The sequence below is a fragment of the Cuculus canorus genome, chromosome 4 (genome assembly GCF_017976375.1).
Source record: "Cuculus canorus isolate bCucCan1 chromosome 4, bCucCan1.pri, whole genome shotgun sequence".
NCBI classification, from domain to species: Eukaryota; Metazoa; Chordata; class Aves; order Cuculiformes; family Cuculidae; genus Cuculus; species Cuculus canorus.
In genome coordinates, this window is record NC_071404.1 from 58481127 (window position 1) to 58506170 (window position 25044).

Genomic DNA, 25044 nt, shown 5'->3' on the forward strand with positions numbered 1-25044 from the left:
GGCTCCTGCTTCTATATGGTATTGAAGTTCCTCTTGTTGTTTCTTCTTCACGATGTTCTTTTTCAGGATAAATTACCTTAATAGATCTAGTAACAGAAAAAAATTGTCTATGCAGACTCTCTGACAAGGATAAAGGTTAATAACTGAAGTACAGCCAGCCTTGGGTTATGGACTGGTGCCGGGTGAACCCATATTCTGATTATACTGGAGAAATGGCTAAGAAGCCTTCAAAAGGCAAACTGTGGACACAAGCAGTGCCTTTCAACTCATTGTATTTTGGGTTTATTTAAGCTGATTGCTCTCACATGACTCTTAAGGTCCTGTGTCTGTCAATATGTAATGCGTGTGCAAAGCTTCACTGATAAATGGAGACCCAAAAAGGGCTGCATGAGTTTAGTACACGCATAAGGATCTGCAAAAGCAGGGCATGCTTTTGTTTTTAAGGATATTGTAACTGTACCACACACATGCTATGGAAAAAGTCACTTTTCCTGCTCTGAGGCAGGTGCTTAAGTTTAAGCACATGGGTGGCCCCATTAATCACAACAGTGGTGCTCAAGTATGGGAAGCACATGGTTAATTGCTTTGCAAAGACTAGGATCTATACGCTCTCCCCAAAAAATTTTTCCCCGACAGTAGCACGTGCCATGGAATTCTTGCAGCCTAGGGCGTTAAGATCCAAATAATAATTGCAATAACAAGGAAGAAGTGCATATGAAAATGTTGCAAATGTATTTGCACCTTGCCAGGGCACTGGGATTATTCCTTATCCTGGGCCTTTTTGTTTGCTTTTCAGTTGCTGCGATCATGGCTGTGGGTGGGCTTCTTCTCTGCGTGCTGTTGCCTATCCGAGCCTAACATGGTCAGTGTTCCCACCCGTGCTGGCTCCTATTTCGTGTCCTCCCTCCATGTTTCTGTGCACAGTCTACCTCTCCCTCCCTTTCTTGTATTGGCCTGGAAATCACTTTCTCATCTGATCTCTGCACCCAGCTTGTGTATCTCAACAACTGGAAATAGCATGACCTGAAGCAGTGTGTCTCCAGCAAGAGCAGGGGTTCCCAGGGGTGAAAAATCCCTATATGTTACACTGTGATCAATCCAGACACCGCACTGGCAATGTCACGTGTCATAATAAAACATCACATATGCTGGACACTTCCATCAAATCCTGCTTCTTGTCACCCAAAGGGGCTGGGGGAGGTAATCTGCCTGCAGAAAGGAGGCGGGGGAGGCAGGTGGGAGTGGAAGGGTATTTAGTGGCATGTAACGTGCATGTCATTGAAACAAACTGTATGTCATCGACATACAAGTCAATGTATGACATACGCAGCAATGGCATGATGCTGTTTGCCAATGATATGCTCCAGCAGCATTGGACATATCTGTGCAGGCATCAAGAGCTGTGTGTCCATGCTGCATGCTGCCCCGTTCTGCCACCATTTGGGCTGCCTCACCGGTTTCTGCTCTCTTGTACTATTCTTCTCTATTCTAGCTAATCAAAGGAAGAGTGATTTTAGTTTTTGTTGTTTTAACTGGATGTCAGTTGACTTGCTCCTCAAAGGGAATGTGTTTTAGGTCTCTGAATTGGCTGTAGTCTGTGCAGGCAGAGACCTTCCTAAGCTTCCCAGGAGATTCATGAAATCACCATCCCCATCAGATAGCTGCTTGAGACCATAGGAGCTCTGAGACATCCCAGGTACATTTTAAAACCGGGAAGATTTTGCAGCATAGCTAGGCAAGAGGTGTGAAACTCTTCTGGGGGATATTGAGGTTTTGTGTGGTGGTAGCTGTGTCATGGTGCAGTCCCTGGCTGTGGGGCACAGCAGTCACCAAGGTGGACCATTTTTGGGTCCTCTAGTTCTGTATTTTGGCTCTGACAGAGTCCTGAACCAGGGAGAGTTTTGCAAATGCAAATACCAAAGATCCTAAAGCAGAAGGCCTTTGTTTTTTTCTGTTAAAGCATTTTTAAATTTTGGGGTTTGTTTTTTTGGTTTTGTTTGTTTGTTTTGTTTTAATTTGTTTGTTTGTTTTTGTGACTTTTGAGTGCTTAAGAGCAAAGTTAGCCAGGAAGGCTACTGAGCTCAAAGTATTTGGCTGCAAAATATTCTTCTGGTATGTGTGGTCGTTCCTGTGAGCCATTAGTTAGGCAATGACTGCACTAAAAGAAAACCTCCTGGTACTTCTATTTTCTGTCATATCTGTGCCACCAGTACTCAAGCAGTCCCTCACTGGGAGTCATGCTTCAAATGTCCTCAGCAAGGCCCCCAGCCAGAGAGTGGCAGCAGTGGAAAATACTTCTCAGAGGAGACAGGGAAGGGATTGGATGGCTGTGAAGGAGATACACATAGGGAAAACTTGGCTGACCTGGAAAATACCCTCTGCAATTTTCCTTCTAAGCTGAGAGACTGATGTGGCAGCAAGCTGGGAGGGAGAAATCAGAGAAGTAACTTCAAGGCAGATACTATTGGCTGTGCTATCGGAAGGCACAACAAACTCTTTAGAGAGATTTATGGAGATCACTTCAGAGGGAATTTCCTGTAAGAGGGGAAAATGGTATCTTGTTTAAATTCTTTTCAATTGTTTTGGTGGTGGCTTAGGAAAGCAGGAAGTCATTCAGCGCGAAGGCAGGGAAAGACTGAAAGCTAAAATTACCACTGCATAATTGTGAAACTTCCTTTGTAAGGCATACAAGGTCAGAGGTCAAAGGCAGGGTCGCAACTTGTAGAGGGGTAGAGCAGGGGCTGGGAAAGCAGCTGAGAAGATAGTGAGCCTGCAGCTCTGAGGAAGAGAACCTGCTGCGGTTCCTCTCAGGCCAGTCATTTAGTGTACCTTTGAACTGAGCTGAAAGTTTTAGCTTGTCATCTCAAGACCTTTTACTGCTCTTTTGTTCCCATTCTCCAAATTACAGGCCTTTGAGAGTAGATGGAGGAGTTAAATGAGTCAGGTTCCCAGCCTTTATGGGTTGCTTCAAGCTAACTCCAGCTGAAAGCTTGGTCCAGTGCAATTGGGTAACTCATTCTAGACATCGTAAAAGCAGGAAGAAAGTGAACAGAAAAATGGGAGACAGTTTCCAGTAAAAAAGCTGTTTGGCTTATACCAGTCCCCTGAGTATTCTCTGGTTTTGTGATATTGAATATATTCTGGAATTGAAAGCAGCAAAGGTGAAATCTGAGCATGGATCAGTACCGCTAGAGGTAAACTTTTGCCTCCGGCTCGCGGTATCTGTGTTGTTTATCCAGGATAAAACTGATGGCCAAATAAGTTATTGTCTGCACACATGAGCTGAAATTACAGGTTTTTGGCCACATGGACAGATCCATGTTTAGTTTTTTGTTCCTCTGGGTAAAACACAGTCCTGCCCTGCAACACATATGTAGCCTTATTGCTTTAACGTCTTGGAATAAATAGTCTGAAATGAGGCCTAACCTCCTTGTCAACAAAAACCTTGTGGTCCTCGCAAACCTCTTATAAACAAACAACTCAAGATGGGATGGATGCATTACTCAAAGCTGATTTATTGTAAACAATGTGCTTGTGAATGAATGTCTTGCCCCTGAAAAGCAAGTGACATTTTGTCTCTGTTTCGGAAAAGTGCACTGAGTTACTTTATCTCATATTTAAGAGATTAAATGCATGTATAAATCTTTGCAGGACTGGGATGGGAGATTGCATCCTGCTTCAGAGCACAAGCTGTTTGATGGTACTGACTGCACCTAGCAAGGTGAAGTCCCTTTCCTCATTGGGATATCTAAATGCCGTCCCTCTGTGCATTTCCAGCACACAGCCTTGGCTGTAACGCTCTGGCCTATGCCTATAAAAAAAAGTATATAAAATCTCTCCCACATCACTACTTGGATGTCCAAGGTCCAGATCCGCAGTCTCCCGACTGTGTCCTACCTGGGTTGCAGCCAGAGTGTTGACCTCAGCTAGGGAAACTAAAACTCCTCCCCTTGGGCATTCTGTGATTTTGTGGGATGCCTTGGGTGGCCAAGGGGCCACATACCACCCAGCAAGGACACCCCAAGGCAGGAGGTTAGACACAAAGTATCTCCTATCAGTCCAGGGAGGGCAAGCATCTTCCTGCCTCATTTCTTGAAGGATTTTTCTCCATTGGTTTCTGCCATGCAAGGCAGTGGGCATTGGTTTCACAGCTGTATTTGTCATCTTTCTACCTGTCCCTTCTATATTTTATAAACCTATATAGGGATCATTTTACAACTTCACTTTTATAATCTGTCCCATAAATATTTTATGAGCTGCCTGCCAATCTGCAAGTAGTTTTTAAATAAGACATGATGCCTTAAGAATATTTAAAGTCTCACTTTTTTTCCCTCTGATATTTTTTTTTGAAAAACACAGAGCAGTGCAAGAAAGACATCTGCTTTCTAGATACAGAAACCGGGAAAATACACAACAGGTTTAAATGAGTAGAGATTCAGATGTGCTGCTAAATGATCTTAGCTCTTTGGCTCAATGTCTCTAGCTCAGTGGGAGATGCAAGTGAGCATCAGAATCTTTACATTTTGCTGTACCTGATATAAATAAGATATTGGAAATCTATAGCTTGTACCATAATAACGATAAACTAGAGAATGAGTTTTCCATCAGGAGGCTCTTGACTCACAGCTTTTCCAATAAATATTAAGAGCAAATGCACATGCAGAAATGGTTTATTTCACGAACAGGTGAGAGCTTTTTATTCCCCCAAAATATATTGCAAAGCCTCAATATTTAGGTACTTTTATCTGCAGGTAAGATTCACATAGGGAGTCACGACTGTTAACCTGAAATAGCAGATTTTTATGGGATTTTTCTGGCGAAGAAAGGAGAAAAAAACACTTGTGTATGTTACTTAAAGCATCTGAAGGTCAAGAAGGGAAGAAGTGTGGTTTAGCCTCAGTGTGTACTTGGCTTGTTTCTCTGGGCAGTTTAAGAGAGAGAGCATGTGAAGGGCACAAATGATTGCAATGGGCAGGTTTGCAGCAGGCTTTGTTAATGACACCCAACTGTTGCTGAGAGTCGCAGTCCACTAGCTGCTATTTCACTTTAGCGTGTCTTGTTGAGACTTGTTTTAATGATGCTTTGAGGGGCCTGGAGCTTGATTTTATATGCTAATGAGACATGCTGCTGTATGTGTTACCCAGCATGAGAGAGAGGGGGAGAGCCAGAGCCAACTGGTTTGCATTGGCCTTCGAGTGTCCCTAGGCAGTAAAACATGGACTGTTGCGCATCATGGTGTGCTTGATCACTGGATGCAAGCGATGCCATGTTTCCCATTTCCCTCTCCTCCCTCTTTATGGTCGAAGAATCAGGAGATGCAGGTGGCAAAAAGGGTAATGTTAGGAAAAGCATATTTATAGTACTCCAGACCTGAGGAAAAGAGACAAGGGCATTTGCTCTAATAGGTGAACAGAAGAAATCTTGTATATGTCCATTTGGTAGAAGGATGAATTGAAACAGTTGTGTGTTTTTAAGAGGAAAAATTAATAATACACCACAGTCCAGAAAATTACTTCTGCAGAAAACTGGTGTAACTTTTGGCAACTTGCAGCAGAAAAAACTGGGGTCACTAGAAGGGGGAAATATAGTAGTGATATTCATATCTCTAGTTTATATGTTTAAAGAGGGAGGCAGTATCATGAAGAATGAGGATAATTCATTTTCCCTCACGGATTGTGAACAGCAAAATGTGCTTTAAAATGACCACATACACATAGTGTTTGGGTTTTGAGTTAATTAGGCAGGACCCAACCTAGGGAAATGGTACTGCTGCTGCTAGAGCAAGGTGATGAGCACCAACATGTAGATAACTGAGCCATGTCTTTGGGATGACCTCATTGCTGCTCCTGTGGGTTTTGCATTTGAAGCGTAATGGTCTCACCTTGGTTGCTGCTTCTGAAATCATGCCCTGCATGGATAGCCTGGCTGTTTATCAAGTATGACCTGTTTATTGATGTGTCATCTCCTTGCCTGTACTCCTGGATCACCTGTCAGCCTCTCCCCCTGTCTTCTGCACCTTTTCTCAATCCATTCGCTTGTGCGCGCACAACTTTACAGTCTATTACTAACTGCTCTCCCTTGGCACAGGTCTCCCCTCCCCCCGAGGTAAGCTTGCGTGCCTGCTCTCCTTTGGGAGCTTATGTTGCTTTTCCCTTCCTCGACCCTCCAGTGTCCAGCTCTGCTGGGGCCAGCTTGGTGACGATGTGTGCGTCCTGTCACATTGGGGCTTTTGTTTGTAATCAGGATCGTTTCACAGATCTGATGCCAAAATCCTATAGCCAAAAGGCTGCTTGGCCTCTTGCAACCAGACAGTGTAACAGGGCTTCATGCTGAGCGCATGTTTTGTGCAGATGCCTGTTACTGCCTCCTCCTAATTGCAGTTTTGTTTCTGCTAATCATGTGCTCCTCCTTGCTGCGGGTGATGCTGAAGTGCTCACGTCTCCATATCTCAAAAATCATCATCAATGGAAGAGAAGACTCAAGTTTCTCAGCTTTAAGTGGCTCCTTGGTAACCTGAGGCTTTCTTTGAGGTGGGCCACCTAGTGATCCCACAGTACATTGGCTGGCTTGCAGCTGTCCATTGCAGGTTTTTCACTCTACCAAGCAGTGTTGCTCTGTCTCACATCCATGCAGTTTGCTTTAACAGTGATCCAGTTCCTGTATCCAGTTATCATATCGGGTCCTTACAAAGACTGGCAAATATATGTGCATTATACATACCTCATCCTATTTTTTTAACTTATATATATGTGTGTATATAGTAGTTCTCCTTGCCTATGCAATTAGTTACCCTGTGGCTTCTTAAGTGGATGTCTAAGTAAGCAACCACTTAGCTGGTCTCAGAAATGCCATGAAGCAGCCAGTAGTGCTACTGCAATACTAAAGAACCACCAAGGGTGGTCAGGGAAGAGCAGTCAAAGAGTAGTAGGAGGATACCCTGAGGAAAATGTGACTTCCATATGGCTTGCAACTCCATGGTGGAATTTAGCAGCATCCTTGCACTGTCTGGTACTAACATGGGAGCAAGATGGGGGACGAAGTGACTATGTGCTTTTTTTTTTTTCCATCTTTATTGCTGCTGGGCAGTGGGAATTGCATGAGTCCAGTGCTCCTCTGGGTAAAGACAGGAGATGTGCAGGAAACCTCAACAGAGTCAGGAATACATAGGAGAACCTGTAAGGCAGTGAGGCAAGAGTTTTTTACCCCATTAATTGGCATGAGTTTAAGGTGTTAATGTTTATGCAAGGCTGTTTTCCAGCTATAAAATTTAAAGTTCTGTGCAAATGCCCAGTGGATGAAGGGGAGCATGCAATACATACAACATGGTGCTTGCAAAAGTTCTGTGGTCCAGGAGATCTTGCTTCTGCAATTCTAATGTTTCATCCCATTTCCCCACCATTGTCCTTCCTGTTCTTGGGGTTTGTTTTTGTTTCTTCTTAATAATAGCTGAGTTACCCGTGTGGTAGAGTGGAGTTTTTCAGAAATACCTGTGGCATTTGGACATCTGTGGGATCTGAGAAGTCCAATTGGAAATCAGTGGCCCCTCAGCCTTGAATCCTGTTAGGGAAATTGCAAGTAGCTTGATGAACTAAAACTGGGACAGCAGCAATACAGCTGCCAGAAAGGTTGGATTCATCGCTGCTCTGGGGTTTTGTGTTTTCTGTAATTTGAAGTAAGGAGCATGATTCTGCTGTACCAGAGATAATAACAGTCTTCTGTTTTTTGGGTTCTTTGTTTTTTCAGGCGATGTGGCTATAGCAAAGCTAAACAAGATCCAGAAGAAGAAAAGATGCATTTTCATAACGGCCACAGTGAGTAAAGATGAAACGTGTATATCCGTGGTTTTGGCTCTCTATGGTAATGAGAAATACAAGTGAGAAGGGTTTTTTCAACAAAAACATTAATTCTGGTTTTGTTTCTGGTTTTGTTCGTAATGTACAGAAGAATTCAGTTTGTTCTGTTACTCGGTAACTCCCCCCTGCCCTGCTGCAAGCCCCATGGAGAACAAAACATTTGAACAGTCTTCATATGTGCCCAGCTAGTCACACTTGTACATTTGCAGTAGATCTCTCTAGCAAGCTGCTGTGTTCTGTTCCTCTGCCTTTGCTGTGTGACCCAACGTGCTATTTATTTTGTCTCACTGGTACATAATAACTATATTTTTGCAGTGTGGATACATCAATCCAGAATATCTGTTTGAAACCCTTGCTCTCCCCAAGCCAACTGTGAGAACCAATCTCACAGCTACTTTTTGCCTTGGATGCCTCTGCAAAGGCATGAGGGTTAACACCTACTTCTTCCTTCTAGAAAGCTTTCAGAAATGCTGTGTTAAAGCTTTTATATACAAAAAACCTCTCCAGTGATGCTAGAAATTACATCTTATGGTTACTGTCAGTCCTTCCATACATCCAAAGCCAGTTGAAAAGCTTTCCTTCATCAAGTGCTGCAAGATCTGGGGATAGGTAAAAACAAGATTTTTTTTTCGGTTGTAAAAGGCAAACGCATCTTGAATGAAAGTCAAATTTCCATTAGTGCTATGTAATGAAGGCAGCAGGAAGCAAACCAGTTAAGAGCCACAATGTAACGTAGCTGTCTTACTAGACTGATGAGCCAGTTCTTCATGTGAGTAGCCTTAATGATTGTCAAAACAAACTTATAATGTGGATAATGAAAATATTTTTTCCCCTCTCAAGTACTGGAGAAAAAGCCTTCTATTGATTTTATTTACACTGGTACAATTGGCAGGCTTTGTACTGCAAATATTCTGTTAATTTAAATCTCAGTAGCGCTCTCTGAAGGAATGTAGCCAATTGATTAGCTAATACATGACTGGTAGGGTATAATTTATTGCTGCTTTACATCAACTCCATCCATCCTATTTGGTTTCCCTTCTGGTGTGTACTCTTTCCAGATCCAGAAAGGGATCTTTTTTCACTAGACACTGGACCAGCTTGTTATGCAGCTCTGAGAGGGATTTTTAGCTTTACATCGTTCCAACTGAGCACTATTGTATGCTTTTCTAAATACAATGAAGTTGCACATAAGTCACATATAAAACTAAATGCCATTTAACAAGAATGCTATTCATTTTTCCTGTATAAGTAAGTTTCCTTGCTGCAATGTTTTCCAGCAAAGCAGAGTACAAGGGACATGAGCGGGCATCGCCCATCGTCTGTCATGGCATGTGCCCCTAACACTTCTAATTTGTTTTTGCAGTTAAGCTGCCTGGAGTAAGGACCTACATTGACCCACATACTTATGAGGACCCTAATCAAGCCGTCCATGAGTTTGCTAAGGAAATTGAAGCTTCATGCATAACCATTGAAAGAGTTATTGGAGCTGGTATGGAAATGCATTTCTTAATCCTTAGCAGTGTGGAAGGTTGGCATTCTTAACACAAGAGGTCTGGAAAGTGCTATGAAACATTTGTGCTGTTAGGTACCCTGCAAGTGATGGAGAGCGTGTTCCAGATGAAGTGTGGGACAAACTTGTCGTTGTCTGTGGTTTTCAAATCAGGGACTGAGTCACTTAATTTTCAGGTTCTTTTCACCATTTTAACCTTTTTCTCCTCCCCTATAATGGTTAATCTTGAAGCAAAAGTTAAGAAGTCATCTGAGAAAAAAAAGCATAAGCTTTCAACTCTAGAGCTTTTAACTTCCTTGGTTAAAAGAAGAAACTCCCATTTTCTTTCCACTTAAGCTGTTTGTTTGGACTTGCATCCAGCCTTAGGAATATTTTCTATCCTCTGAAGTTGGTTTTTGGAGGTAATTTACTGTTCACCAGAAAAAAAAAGAAAAATAAATCTCTTTGGGTTACTTTTTAAAAAAGGTGGTCATAAAATCAGGCAGGTTTATGGTCTATAAAAATATATGTTGCTGTGAAAGGCTAACAGTATTCCATCTCTTTAACTTATCAAGGGAAGGTTAAGAAGCAAGTGGCTTGTGTTTTACAGCTGTCTACACAGGGAGATGATGTAGGATGTGACAGGACTCTCATCTAGTAGACAAAAACATGAAACGTGGAAAACCTCAATGGTATATAAAGCATATCTCTTTAAATATAGGAAAATTACTTTTTTCTTGCCAGTTTTCATATGCTGATGAATTACTTAGCTTTTGGTACACTGGATATTTTAGACGGTGATCACTGTGATGTTCAGCTTTGTACATCCATGAATGTGGGACAGCCCTGTGTGGTTTTCATTAGCTATCTATAGGTGCTGGACTGCATGCTGTAGATGGATGTGTGCTGTGCATTCCTTTGACGTGCTGTGATTTCATTCTTTCTGATTTTTTTCTGAAGGTGAATTTGGGGAGGTCTGCAGTGGGCGGCTGAAGCTGCAGGGAAAACGTGAGTTTCCAGTGGCTATCAAAACTCTGAAGGTGGGCTACACAGAGAAACAGAGGCGAGATTTCTTAGGAGAAGCAAGCATCATGGGGCAGTTTGACCACCCCAACATCATCCACTTGGAAGGCGTTGTCACAAAAAGTAAGTACAAGTTGTTGTGGACGACTGTCCTTGAACTCTGGCTGATGGGAGAGTTGGTTAGGGGAGGAAGACTTAGGTAAATTGTGTTTTGACTGTGCCTTTCATAATTCCTCAAAAAAACAGTGAAATGGCACACTTTGGAGATCTAGCCAGGAACATGTTCCCTAAAGGGGAAATGCATTTTTTGCCTGAAGGATTTAGGCATTCTTCCAGCTAGAATGCATAGATAGTGGCTAAAGATTAAATTTAAAAAAGAAAAAAGGTGTTAACTCCTTCTGCAAACCTTGCCTTACCCAGGCATAATATACATGGGCTAAGAGAACATCCCTCTTCAAAGGCCGAAAATTCAATGAGACAGAATTAAGAGATGAAGCACCTGGCCAGCTTCAGGCACAGTGGATGATGGACACGGCAGTGTGCCAGGGATGTCTGAATGCTGGTGGAGTGTGTTGCCTGACCTCTGCCTTCCAAGTAGTTCAGCAGCACCTGAATGCAAGAGCATTTTGGACACAGCAAAGCTGAGCCATCCGCTAAGGTTTTGAGCAAACTTGCTTCTTATGCCTGCCTTTGTTTACTTTTGAAACCACGTGAGCCTCAGGGTGGAAAAACCCCACAACCACTGATGGTTTCCAGCAATCAGATTTTGAGAAACCACTGAAGCAGGAGGGCAGTGCTGAGCCCTGTGTTTACTCACACAGGATGTGAGCAAGGAGAGAAGTTAGCTGAATTTTTGCTTTCCAGAAACAGAGAAGAAGAATGGGAATGTAGCTGAAGATGACAAGACTGTGTAAAACCATGGTTAAGGCAAACTCCCTCTGGGATCTGCTAGTGGTGTCTGTGGTAATACTTGACCCTGGTGCTGGCATATAGATTATGAAGAGGGGTTGAGGGCTTGGGGAATAGCTGAAATCGCTGGTAAAACGTCCTAGCTTGAGAGTTACTGAGGTCTGACTGCTCAGTCAGCAAAATAACCTTCCGTAACTTTCCCAGGCCAGTGCTTCTCCAAAATGCTGCATGCACTAAAGATAAGGGCAGAGGAAGGGACAGCACATCCAGATGTGCCCAGCCCAAGACTCTCTGGCTGTTGATGTTGTACTGAGGCTCCGGGAAGGGTGGAGAGATGTTATTGCTTTTCCATTTGAAAGCCTTGGAGGATCTGCATTATTTGTATCAAGGATTTGGGGTTTTTATTTGTTGAAAATAAGAACCTTTATTTTAAGATATAGTTTGAGTATTGCAGTTAGTTTTTGCTACCTGAAGAAGCAGCAGCCTCACAAGTGTGAATGACTGTCTCCCTCTTGTCTTCACGATTGATAATGTCAGAGCTTAGCTGCTATCATTCAAATGCCAACGTCTGGGGCAATGTGGCTGCTGTTAGTACCATTTGTAATTCATTAGAGGCAGCATGTTCAAAATTAGTTCTTTTTCAGAGCTGCAATAGAGAAGGTAGAGAGATGCTAGCTGTTTGTCCTGTACATATCCTTATAACCTATGCAAAATCAGTGCTGTTTTGCAATCAACAGCTTTTTCTTGAATTTTCCTTGAAACTGCATTTACTAAAACTTTTAAGAAAAGACAAATAGCCAAGATAAGTTTTTCAAAAAAAAAAAAATAAATATGAAAGTCTCTCAGGGTCACCTTGTGTAGCCCTTAATACATAAAAGCTCCCATTTCTAGCCCTGCAGGGATGTGGGATATTGGGCAGGAAGCGAGTGATGATTACACATCCATAAAAGCTGCCGCTGACAAAGGGCTTGAGTCTTTTTGGCTGCCAAGGCATCAGGGGATGGGTGGAAATCCCACTTTTAGAGAGGATGTGCCTGCCTAGTGAGATCCCGTTTATATAAAGTAGCTGTCTACTCCGAAGACCTTGGAAATACTGGGAGCTTTGTTTCTAAATTTGACTTTGAGCAACTGGAGTTTGGATGCAGGGGGCTATGTGCACCCTGAGCTCCTTATTAGTTCAGTAAATGCTTGTTGGCTGCACTCAAAATCTTTTCCACTGGGGATCTGAGCATCTTCCCAGCCTTTTATTTTTCTTTTAAATAGACCGATACAACTTTTATGAATCCCAAACTATGCTGTTATCTCAAAGTGTTGTTTAACTTCTTTTTCTCTTTGGTGTTTTAGTCACTGGCCTATTGCAGATTCAGACCTTTAGGGTAAAATGTCTTTGCTGCATCATGATTTACTTTGGGAGTAAATTAAGTTAAATTGAATTAAGGCATTTTTAATTCTGAATGAGATTATCCACGCAGGGGCTTAATACCACTTAACTAATCTAGTTCAAATGCACACCTTAGTTAATTTGGATTTATCACTTTCATTGTCTCGAGGCAGAGAGGCCCTTAGATATTTCTGCTTTATGAAGGTAACAAAAGTCCTGGTTTTATTCGCATTCTGTTTGGTTGCACTGACAATGTACACATTGCATTACTATACTGACATGAATGACATCTACACACATTTTATGGGCCTGTAATGCCAGTAGGAGAGACCCTGCTGACACGGAGAATTTACCCAGCACTTTAGAAGGGATGATGTTTTCTTTTAATTTACTTCGCGCTGTAAAGGTAGTATCTGCACAACAATGAGTGTTTTGATTGACAAGTTCACAATTATCTTTATTATGAAGATAATTAAATAGTGAATTAGGCAAATAGTTAAAGTAATGGGGAAATGGGGAGATTACGACCCATCTAACTGGTAGAACATGTGCTGATTTTTAGGAGCATTTACCTCCATACACATGTTTTGACACATGGTAGCTCTTGTTGATCATTTCTATCAAAGACATTTATAATGCACTTTACAAATAATTGACAGCTCCTCTTTTGTTTGTGCTTCATGCTAGCTAATGGAAATTGATTTAAATAAAAAATAATTTACATGTTCTTGTAAGATTTCATTGAATTTACAAGGGCTGGAGCACACCACATTAATTATTGCTATGTCATTGTGGCAAGCTAGTGAGAAATTAGATATAAAAACTGTAGAGAAACTATGTATAATTACCATTAAAATGACTCAGGCATGAAGATTAATCAAATGGATTTGGGAAAACATTTTCCTGTCAACAACAGAAGACCAGGTCTTTCATTAAAAACTTCTATTTTTATGTCCACTCACGCTCATTCCATACTTAAATTTGTTCTGCAGCATAAGTAGTCCTTTTCTTACTTCCAGATATGTTTACAAAAGTAGTAACATGGGACTAAATGAATTACTGAATTACAAAGGATGTAATCCCATCCAATGGTTTGGGTGACTACCAAGCTCAGATTCTTCAGGTCATTATTGTTGCTTGTGTTGGGCTCCTGTTGTTACTTCAAGGTATTGAAGCTATAGGGAAATGTCCACAGAAGTCATCATGTGTGGTTTGGCCTCTGCAATCTATCAGCTTGTTTACGGAGATAAGGAAAAGTTTGTGCACAGGTTTCCTGGGTTCAGCTTCCAACCTCTTCCTTAAATGGCATCTAAACACTCGAGGGCTTGGTTCATAATATGAGATTACTTTCTCATCGCCTCCTCCTAGATTCCCCTATTTCTACATATATTCTGGCAAAAACTATTGTCATACTGCTGGGACGGCAATGTCTTTGTGTAGGTTTACTGTTGCATGGGTGGATAATCACATTCAGATGCCTTATGAAAAGGTATTATTATTGTTCATGTTTTTAAAGTAAATTGCTAACAAATTCATGCACTCCGTTTTCCAGGCAAACCAGTAATGATAGTTACTGAATATATGGAGAATGGTTCTCTGGATACATTTTTAAAGGTAATACATAGATCCTTTTTCTAGGGGAACCTTGGTTAAAGTTTGGGTTCTTTGCAGATGGTTAATATCAGAGAAAATGTTTGCTGCGGTGCTGGTCCAGTGGTTAATGGTGTCTGAAGGCAGCAGTAGCTCAGTTGTCTATTTGATCTATATTTATACAGCATCATGAAGGGCTTGGTTGGTGCATGGATACAAACAGATAAGAATAAATTGGAGGATGTTATGTTTATTTTAGAAGGCAGTCTGCTGCATGGAAATTATTAACTTATCCTGCAAAATTCAATTTGTTTCAAGAGCACATCCATACTACATCATTGCAATCTAGGCTTGTCAGAGTTTTTCCATGAGAAGTAAAAGGTAGGGAAGGAAGAATGGGGAGAGTGGTTAGAAATGCAGTGTGGCAGCGTGGAGAACAGTCCCTACCCTCAAATATTCAAACGTGGACCTCTGCAGGTAGGATGTCTGTGCAACTTTGTGCCATTCATATGGCTGACTCAGAGGCAGCCCTCTCTGGTGCCTTTGTACACATAACTACATGTGTTCACTCCCAGTCACAGTCTTTTTATCAGTCACCAGTGGAAATGGCTCGCTCCTTGATCTCCAGTTAAAAGAACTACATTTCCTTAGCTTTGTCTCTAGAGATCTTAATCCAAACAGTGAAACTTTTAAAAGCTTTGTGGTCAGAGTATGAGAGTAATGAATTATTAATTTTTCTGGTTTTCTTCCCTGGAGACTTGCGTTTGCATTTTTATTCATGCACATGCAATGCTGAGGGTGCGGAGACTCTCAACTGATCAAACGTCTCCTTTTTTGCAGAAGAACGATGGGCAGTTCACGGTCATTCAGCTGGTTGGGATGCTACGAGGCATCGCATCAGGAATGAAGTATCTGTCTGACATGGGTTATGTACACAGAGATCTGGCTGCCAGGAATATCCTAATCAACAGCAATTTAGTCTGCAAGGTGTCAGACTTCGGCCTCTCCAGAGTCCTAGAAGATGACCCTGAAGCAGCCTACACAACCAGAGTGAGTTATGAAGATACTGAACTGATTGAGCTCAAGAAAAATGTGTTCCTTGCCATGTTTTGGTTCAGGCTCTCTAGCAAAGAGGTTTCTGCAAATCTAGATCCTCTAAACTGTGCATGAGGGTTTGACCAGGTGTTACCAGGTAATCATTATCAGGTTAATTTTGCAAATACCTATACATTTGTAGTGGGAATGGTCAAATAAGGCAGAACTTAACTGTTAAGTTCATGCTGGGCATCTGAGTCAAATAGCAAGCTTTTCAAAGGTGCTGGGATGTCAACTCTATTCTGTTTTCTTTGGTGAATACCAAAGGGAGGAAAGAGCAAAGTCAGATGCTTTGCTTAGGCACCCACGCAGAGTTGTAAGCTGTGGTCTTCTGGACAATTTGACCCTTTTAAAACATTGGTAAGCATGTAGTGTCAATTATAAATGTTGCACTTTGCCGTCCATGTTGCCCTGTTGAGGGCAATTTTGCCTAGGCTGAGAAAGAGCTGCTCCAGCCTCAGTGCTCTGCCTCTTTCCATACTTGATCCATCCATTCAGGGTATCAGCCCACCTATCCAGCACCGTGGTGAGGGAGTAGACAGGACCCATCCTTAGCAGCACAGGCTTAGAGAAAGCGTCCAATATTCATGGCGGTGATTGGCATGCCTGGACATGCCCTGTTAGTGTGTTTTTTCCCAAGGGTATTGTTTTACGGGTGGTGGGAGCTCTCTGGGTCACATTCCCAGTTCCTGTGGAGATCTGGGAAAGGCCTTTCAGCTCTTGGCAGTCACAGCCCTGTGACAGGACTCAGTGCACGGCTGGACCAGAGCCTCCCTGCAGATTGGAGGGCTCTCAGCCAGCCCTGCTGCGGTTACAACAGGCTGCCATGTGCTAATTGGCACTGCTGAGAATCTGGCCCCTCACTTAAGGCATGCACTGATAAGCCTGTGAATAAACAATTATTGGAAGAAGGGACTTCTTAAAAATTTGCTTTTAAAATGTGTTCCAAATTCTACCTTTTTCCAATAGCAAACACTGTTAGGGGGCATTCAGAGAAACCTTCCAATATTTAGCTCGACACTGAGCAGAAGGAACTTCACAGTAAAATGTATTTTGATATAAATCAAGAGAGACATCTCTATAAACCCAATGAGAAAAGTATTTCTTAATCCAAACTTCCCTTTCCCTCCCCTCTTCCTTCTCAGAGCTGTTCTGAAGTTTGATTTCTGAAATGGTAGAAAGGGGAAAAGGAAACAGCAAAGCATATTTGACAGCTGTAGTATCATTTTCAGTCTCATAGCAGAGGCCAAGCAGGCTGTTCTTTGCATGCAGAGATTTCCCACTATGCAGATCTCTCCACAGGATCAGGACACCATTAAAAGAAAAAAAAAAAAAAGGTAGAAAAAAACCAGCATTACTTCCGCAGTGATTTGCATGAAGCCCTTGTTAGATGAAAGTCTTCCTCGGCTTCAGAGCTGTCTGTTCCTCCCCAGCTCTCTCTCAGAACTTGAGGAACGGTATTCCCTTACCAACCAGTACAACATAATTGAGATGTTGATCCTATACATGTCCCAGCATTCAAACAGCATTCAAACAACAAACCTTCAGGACAGCCAATTAGTAGGCAGCCCACAAATGCTTATGAGCTGAGATAATGTGGAAAGGGGCCCCACGCTGTCAAACAGATTTACTTTAAAATTCGATGTCTCTTTCCAGAGAGAAAATAACATCCCTTAGTGTTCTATGAAGTACTGTTTCGTCCCTTTTTGCATGTTCTTTGCCCTTTTCTGCAATCTAGTTTTTGGATTTTTTTCCTTTTCTTTTCCTTCTAGGGAGGGAAGATCCCCATACGATGGACAGCACCTGAAGCAATTGCCTTCCGCAAATTCACATCAGCAAGCGACGTCTGGAGCTACGGCATAGTGATGTGGGAGGTGATGTCCTACGGCGAGAGGCCTTACTGGGAAATGACAAACCAAGATGTAAGCATGTGTGAGAGCTGCCACGTGATGGGACTTTAGAGGCTTGGCACTGATTCTGCAGAGAGGCAGGATGGGCACAAGAGGAGAAGAGCTGCTGTAAAAATGACTTTGCCTTCCCCATGACATACAGATATGATCCTCCCATTTGATGCTCTTTTTCTGCAGCAGCAGCAGCCCAGAACAGGCTGTGCACAGAGGTAAATGTATCTGCACAGAGCCAAGCCTGCTTCTCCCAGCAGACCACGGTAGCTTCACTAATGCTGTTAGAGCTGGAGCCTGTCCCTCCTCTCCCTAATGACAAAGGTCTGCCAGGGAATAGATGCTGATAGCTGGCAGCATTTCAGTTGTGTGTTCAAACCCCTGCTGTCACGTAAAGAAGAAACTCAAGAGAGTCATGGTAAGGGTTTGATTCCCTGCAGAAAAGCTGTGCGATTTGATCTAGTGAGAGCAGTCCAGAGAGCTGCGTCTCATTTGCCTTTGCATTGCTTATCTCAAGAGCATAGTTTTGCTCCTGTTGTGAACATCTTGTAAGTCTGTATTAACACAAGCTCTCATGGTTTGTTTGTGCAGCACCCTTTGAATTGTGTCCCCTTGCTTCTGGGCCCCAATGCGGTCCTGAGCCTCTGACCTCAAGACTACCCTCTGAAGCATCTCCAAACAGGGAGATGGCTGGGGACACTGTTCCCCTCCTGACTGCAGCTCTGATCCCAGCCTGCATAAGGATCTCTTGATCCTACTGGAGGGCTGCCTTCTACCCTGAGCTCACCATAAACATCTATCCTTGTCTAAGGCTAAAAAATTGAAGTCTGGGGTTGCCAGATTTTCTAGGCCCTTCCTTCCTCCTTACATCTCTGAGTATGATGATGGGTGGATGTCTCTGAGGATGCCAGCTAGTGCATGAGGTCAGGGTCATAATGTGGGGCCCCTAAAACAGCTCTGCGATGAGGGGGAAAATGCACCACTCTGCATGTGGCAAATGGAGTCATACTTGATCTGTCCCACTTCTCACTGCAGTCCCACTGCCTGCAGAGATACAGCTACCAGCTGGGCAAAGCAAGCAGGTCCTTGCTCTGCCATGGGTTTCCTCTGGTCTGAATACCTGATGTTTCATCCTTTTTTTCTTTTTTTGAGCAGCATCCCTGACCCTGTGACTTTCTGCCGTTTCACTGACAGCAAAAGCTCTGGCTGAGCTTTCTGTTTCTCCTGTGCTTTGTCTGCGGGCTTTTGCCATCAGTGAATGTTACTACCTGTCATGCCCAGCTGCTGTCTCATCTCGCTTTGAGTCCAGGTGCGGAAACAAGCAGTGCCTTTGAGACAACCACGTCATGACTCTTGCCGGGGAGATGAGCGCGTTGTTTGGCATGACTGCCCCACCACTTTTACATTGGTGAAGCTGTCACTTTTTCAGGGAGTTTGGTAAAGTAGCATGTAACTTCGTGGTTATTTATCTCAACCAAATACAGACTATCTTCCATAGCCTGTGCAGAGAATGCAGCGATTGAGAGCCAAGCTTTCTCAGCCACACTGAGCACTGTAACTATCTTAAATGCTTATGCACCAGCATAGCGCAGATATTGTTCAGTAAATGCCAGGCAAAGATACAAGTTGGTTCCAGTGAAATAATTCTCCTTGGCAAGGAGAATCCCTTGTTTCGATTGCAATGCTATAAACATCCACACTTTGCAGAACTGTTCTGAAAAGCCCAAATGTCTCCATGCACTCTCGGGCACAGGGTGAATTTCATGCTTGCCTGAAAAGAAGTGGATGGGGGACTGGTTTCTTCAGCAGCAGAAAGCAGAAGACTGGCAAAATGTTTATAAGCATAAGTTCCTGCTCTGGCTTTGCTTGGATTACCTCTCTGCCTGTGTGCAGGTGACAAGTGCCTTGATGGTAGTAGCCGAGGAAACGTAATTCAGTATTGTGGCACGTTTCTCGTGTGATTTATGCCTTCCTCCTCCATCTTCTGAAGGCCTACTCGTCTTTCCTTCATTGCTTGTGTTGGCAGAAGAATCGGTGGTGTTAAATACAGCATTGACTTTTGTGTGGAGGATCAGGGGTCTTTGTTCACATGAATTTCCAATTCTGTTGCACAATAGTTTCTTATTGCATAGCTTGTAATTAAAGCATATCAACTGCAAACAAAACTGATGATGAGCTTTGATGTAGGAATTGTTGAGGGGTATTTTGTGGCCTGTATTACATAGGTTGCTAAGCTAAATGATCACAGGGTTGCTTTTTTAGTCTTCAGACTACAAGACTTTATGAAAACAGAGCTAGAAGTGTCGCTTTCATTTACTGGAATAGACTATCCCAAATCACATGCTCTCAGACCTCCAGATAAGTCACCCCCATCTGTAAGTGAATAGTGCTTGTCCAGAAGAACAAGGACAAAAGGTGCGAATTTTATCTCTACAAGTCTTACAAAGCAGTACGCACTTTGAATGATGAATAAAAAAGTGAATGTACCTTTTTCTTATTTTCTGACTACTGTGGTGACTACAAGTGACTCAGACTTTGTATTTCATTCTTTTATTCCTCTTATTGCCAGACCCCCAAGGCACCTTCAGATGCAAGAGTATATTTCATCATCCTAGCTCCTCCCAGTATTTTGATACCATTTATGTTGTATCACCAGAACAAACACATCCTGTAAATTGAGTTAACACTATTGATTGTAATCTGCCAGGAATATCAAACATGTATAACCCCATTGCAGATGTAGTTCAGATACTCTGAGCTGGTGCCAGATGGTCTGCTCCCTATCTTTCTATTATTTTCTTTCTGCTACAGCTGGAGGATGATCTGTGATTGTTATAAATACAGAGACGGACACAGCAAATAACATTCTTATGGCCATGCCACACTGAGGACTTTATATAGGGCAGCTGCAAATTTGGTGCACATTGCATAGTGTAGTGCAGCTGGCTTTTGATGCTGCAAGCAAAGCCGGGTCACAGAGGGGACTGCTTTGCAAGCCCAGGTTGAGTGGATAGCGGTACAACTGCTAGATGAAATCACCGATAGATGAAATCTTAGATGGGCACAAAGGGACTGCAGGTTTTGTGGGCCAGATATTCAGACATGGTCACTACCCCTAAAGATTATGAAGCCTCGCCTAACTTCTTTACTACGTACACTTTTAGGGAGTTTGAGGTTCCTGCTATTGCTGCTCAGCCAGCCTAGCTCATTCCTTGGACTCTTCCACTTGGCAACAAGTCCCATGGTGGAGGACAATTTGAAAGCAATCCATGTGGTCCTGTATTTTGGTGCCTTCTGAAATGCAATGATGGCCTGATGTGGCTCTTCTGTACTGCTGGTATAGGGACTAAAGATCAAGAAAAGAACCTCCATGCTAACCACAGTGCCTTCTTTTTAAACACAGTGTGTTTTCAAATTCTGAGACAGTGCCTAGGATGTATGGCATCTGAGGCAGTCCTTGGAGTCCAACAGTGAAGTGTTGTGGTTTTCCACACAGCAAATGGCTGCTTTCAGCTCCTTTTTGTCAAGGAGTCTTGAGAGTTGAGAGTGTAAAGATGGACTGCCACGGTGCTCTTGGCCTGGTTACAGTCCCTTGTGACTTGAAGCATGAGCTTACATTCTTCTCAAAATTGTGGTACTTCAAAATGGGAACTCCTGGGCTTTGAGCCCTGCTGTAAATCTGCCCCAAAATGAGGAAAACAAGTTGCTTTCTTCAATTCTGCCCTCATTTATTCACGTCTGCCTTTCAGGAGGGTAGGCAGCGCATGCGCCATACCACTTGTTTTGGATATAGAAACATAGATAATTTGTATTTGAAATCAGTGCAACAACCCTTCCCTTGTTTTAATTTACATATTTTTGGGTTGACATTTTACATTCCTGGGAGAAATGTGGCCACACTAAGAAACTACTACATCCAGACAGTACTGAATGGTATATGAGATGGTTGTTCTGCCTCTGCCTTAGATCCATACATCAATTAGCATCCAAAGTCTCTTTTGAAATACAGTCAGACTTTTATTACTGTAATAGAAATTTGTGGTCTAGCACATGCCTTTTCATTTACAACGAAGCCAACATCTGAGTAAACAAAATCGCTGCGCTCCAACAAGATGCCAGAAAGCCCCATAGGCTTGTTTTTGTGCACTTAGGATAGGGAGTTTTCTGGTATATAACCTACAGAACTCGGCTGAGCTTTGAACAAGTGCAACCTGATGGCCTGGACCCTGGCTGCAGAAGTGCCTTATCTTTCTAGATTCATCTTGTAGTCACCAAAAATTAAGTTATTCAACCCATCCCGTAGAAAATATGAAAGACTTGTGTGCAGAGTTAGTGGTGGGATTTTATGGGAGCATATTGCTGGTCCCAAAGGTCTCTGTTTAAGTCAGTTTGAATTTGGGAAAAAGGTGAGAGGAAAAGAACAAGTCATCAGCCCCGTGTTTTGTCTCCCATAGGTGATTAAAGCCGTGGAGGAAGGCTATCGCCTGCCAAGTCCCATGGACTGCCCTGCTGCTCTCTACCAGCTAATGCTCGACTGCTGGCAGAAAGACCGCAACAGCAGGCCCAAGTTTGATGAAATTGTCAGCATGTTGGACAAGCTTATTCGTAACCCAAGCAGCTTGAAGACATTGGTTAATGCATCGAGCAGGTACAAACTCAGGCCAGAGCCATTTCTCAGAGTGAGATCCTTTCCTTGAATTACCATTTACTATTTAGCCTGCACATGTCTGTGGGTGGATGTTCCTCCAACTTCATTATGTCCAGGGAGTTTCCCCAAATCAACTTTTTTCTGTTGAAATTGGCAGGCAGGTAAGCAATTCAGTTAATCTATAAATGCAACACTCCTGCCACAAAGGAAATTACTGTGGTCTGTCTTTCAGGAACAGGAGTTTCAGCGGTATTTATAGGTCTATGATAAAGCTACTTGTGCTCTACCCCAAGGTTATAGAGGGCAGGACTTGAGTGCATGAAGTAGATAGTAAATGCTGTTCAAATTATCTGCCTGTTGACTTTGTCTTGGTAATACAAATTAAGAGCATCTCCTGGGAACACTCTTAGGATGTGCAAAGCTCACGGATGTCCAAGTGCGTCCTCCCACAACTATTCCCAGGAGTACTAGCAGCCACTGCCAGTTCTGACAGTCATGGTAATCATGAGAGGATCTCTTTAGTTCCCAAAGAGCTGTAAACAAACCATTTGCTAAAACCACATTAAGTGAATAGAGCAGCCAGTATGCAATTAAATATGAATCTGAATAGCTACACAGCTACAAGTAAAGTAAGTACAGTCAAGAAATAAAACTACACTTGTAATATTTTGTAGTGAGTTTTATTATTGGAGTGTCCACTGCACTGGAATCTTGGAGAGGATTATTCTTTTCTTGCTGTAAGCACATGAGTATTACTTCTGAGCCACCTATGTTGCTAATCGCTCAGTCCCTTGCAAGGTCATGAAGAAGTGATGAATATAAATCATCACTGCGTCACTAATTGCAGTGGAGTTCCCCTGATTAACACTGGAAGAGGCCCTTCAGAAAAACCTGTTCCCAGATGAGGAAAAAAAGACACATCCTTTTCCTTGGACAGGAATGACAGGGATGTCAGATCAGTTAGACTGGTGTGAGGACTGAAGCTGATGTACTGTTCTGAGCTTAGACCCATCTGTTTCCACACCTTTTAAGTAAGTCTTGCACAGCTGCATGTGGCCCATCTCACCTTTGCAGCTGGACGTCGCACCTCTGTGCTGCCATGCCTCTGTGCATGGGATCTCATGCACTGGAAGAGAAGAAATCTGAAAACCCTGTTAAATTTTAAATACAGGGTAGATCTGATTCCTTGGGCTATTTTACATGCATGATTTACCATCCGAAGAATAAATTACTCTTATTAGCAATTAGATGTAATGTCAGTCCTGGCAAACCTGCAGGAAAGGGTTTATGATAGCACAACATATGTGATGTTTCTTTTCTATTTTCAGTTCAGAACAGTCATTTTCCAAGACTGATATGTGGTAGTTCATGCACTCTTTTTTATACCAAACTGTTACGCCAGAATAGAGGAAAATAGGCAGCAAACCAATTATTTGAGCTGCTAAGCACTTTACTGATGTTTTATTCCATGAACAGGTCCATGCAATTCCAAACCTCTCCTTTTCAGAGCTGCTGCGGGTATTTTCAATGTGGAAGGAGCACCTGAACAGGCTTTTGGACTGTGTTTCTATAATCATAGATTGCTGTGCCCAGACCGTAGCAATACCAATTAATCGTAATTTCAACATACAGCAGCTGTAAAGGATTTTTTTAATGTATGTAATGTATTCTTTACAGAAATTCTCATTAATGCAAATAAAGGAGGAAGTCACTTTCTACATTACAGTGTGTGCATATCAGTAGGTACCTCCTGACATTAGTGATGAAAATCCACTTCTCGTTATGATTACTTAGGAGTTTCAAATTCCTCATGTGTATAAAATGTTATGGGAAGCCATTATGTTCTTGGTACTGCAAGTATTCACATTTTATTGGACCCTTCAGCATTGCTATTAAATAAACAAATAATACTAATGCACTCATAAAATAGGTGAAGATTCCTGACGTGCTATAATATAATATACCAGCTTTCCTTCCAGGTAAAAGTCTTTTAAGTGTAATTCTTGCCATCAGAGACTGATCCAGAAAACACTGTTGTTTTTTTTTACCTGTGGGTAATAATCTTTATGTTGCTGTTTGTCTTGGTTTACAAAGCAGGAGACAAATCTAGTTTGTTTCCTGACTGACCTTGGACAAGCCCCATGTGCTCCCTGCACATCATTAGTAGGGTGGTGGACCTGTACCTGGTGTGGGTCACTTATGCTGGGTACCGTATCGATGTCACTGCGGTGGTGAAAGGTTATTATTTTTCTGAATTGCTTCTTCCGTGTGTGGCATCTCTAATCAGGTAGCAATTGCCGGTGTGGTCTTGAGCAAGGGTGCAAGAGCAGGAGTCTCTCTCTGATTTCAGGGCTGGAGGATGGTTGGAGCATTGCTGCTCTCTGCAGGGCTCGCTGGATGCTGCCCGCTTCTGAAATCCCCACCCGACGCTGTGGGAGCAGCTGCTGAAGTGTTAACAGCAGCCTGCCACTGATGGCCACTGCTGGGAAATGTAATTTGGGGTTTGCATTCCAGGCTCTGGGCTGTCTTAAGTTAACAATGAGCTTTAAAGGAGGAGGAGGAAATCAGAGTGGGAGGAGTGAAACCAAAGACTTTGAAGTAAGAGTGACTGAGGGAGCCTGGTAGAAGAGAAGCCTGCTTGTGAGCAAGCGGTAGTGGGGATGGATGCTAGTCCTCTTTCTGCTTGCAGTGAAGACCCGAAATGGAGGAAATAACTGAAAAATAGGTGACGTTACAGGTGAAGTGGTATGTTTGACACATTGCATTTCAAGCCTGCTGGGAAGATTGACTGCATCAATCACTGAAAATGTAACCAAAGGATCATCTTTACAATATAAAAAATGTGAGCCACTGAGTCGCATTGGGTATGGCTCAATACTGATTCTGTTTGCTTCTCTGTTTTTGCTTGTGTTTAGAGTACCAAATCTGTTGGTAGAGCACAGTCCTGTCGGGAGTGGTGCCTACAGGTCGGTGGGTGAGTGGCTGGAAGCCATCAAAATGGGCCGATACACAGAGATCTTCATGGAGAATGGATACAGTTCGATGGATGCTGTGGCTCAGGTGACCCTAGAGTGAGTAGTGCACAGATAAATGTCACCTCATTTGTTGGACTTGCAGAGGTGGGGGAAGACAAACCACTCAGAAATATATAGGGC

General features: G+C 42.7%; 1 protein-coding gene across 11 annotated transcripts in view; it reads left to right on the forward strand.

Moving 5' to 3' along the window:
* EPHA5 (EPH receptor A5) overlaps nt 1-25044 on the forward strand; it is a 194566-nt gene that overhangs the window by 157484 nt on the left and 12038 nt on the right. For 7 of the 11 annotated variants that reach the window (XM_054064901.1, XM_054064902.1, XM_054064910.1 and 4 more), the window contains 9 exons: nt 797-862; nt 7744-7811; nt 9217-9342; nt 10303-10488; nt 14208-14269; nt 15086-15295; nt 17113-17262; nt 21696-21889; nt 24805-24960. In XM_054064901.1, the coding sequence (XP_053920876.1) occupies nt 797-862; nt 7744-7811; nt 9217-9342; nt 10303-10488; nt 14208-14269; nt 15086-15295; nt 17113-17262; nt 21696-21889; nt 24805-24960 (1218 nt within the window). Of the gene's footprint in view, nt 1-796; nt 863-7743; nt 7812-9216; nt 9343-10302; nt 10489-14207; nt 14270-15085; nt 15296-17112; nt 17263-21695; nt 21890-24804; nt 24965-25044 lie in introns of those variants that run through there. The other 4 variants (XM_054064912.1, XM_054064905.1, XM_054064906.1 and 1 more) reach the window with 2 other exon arrangements.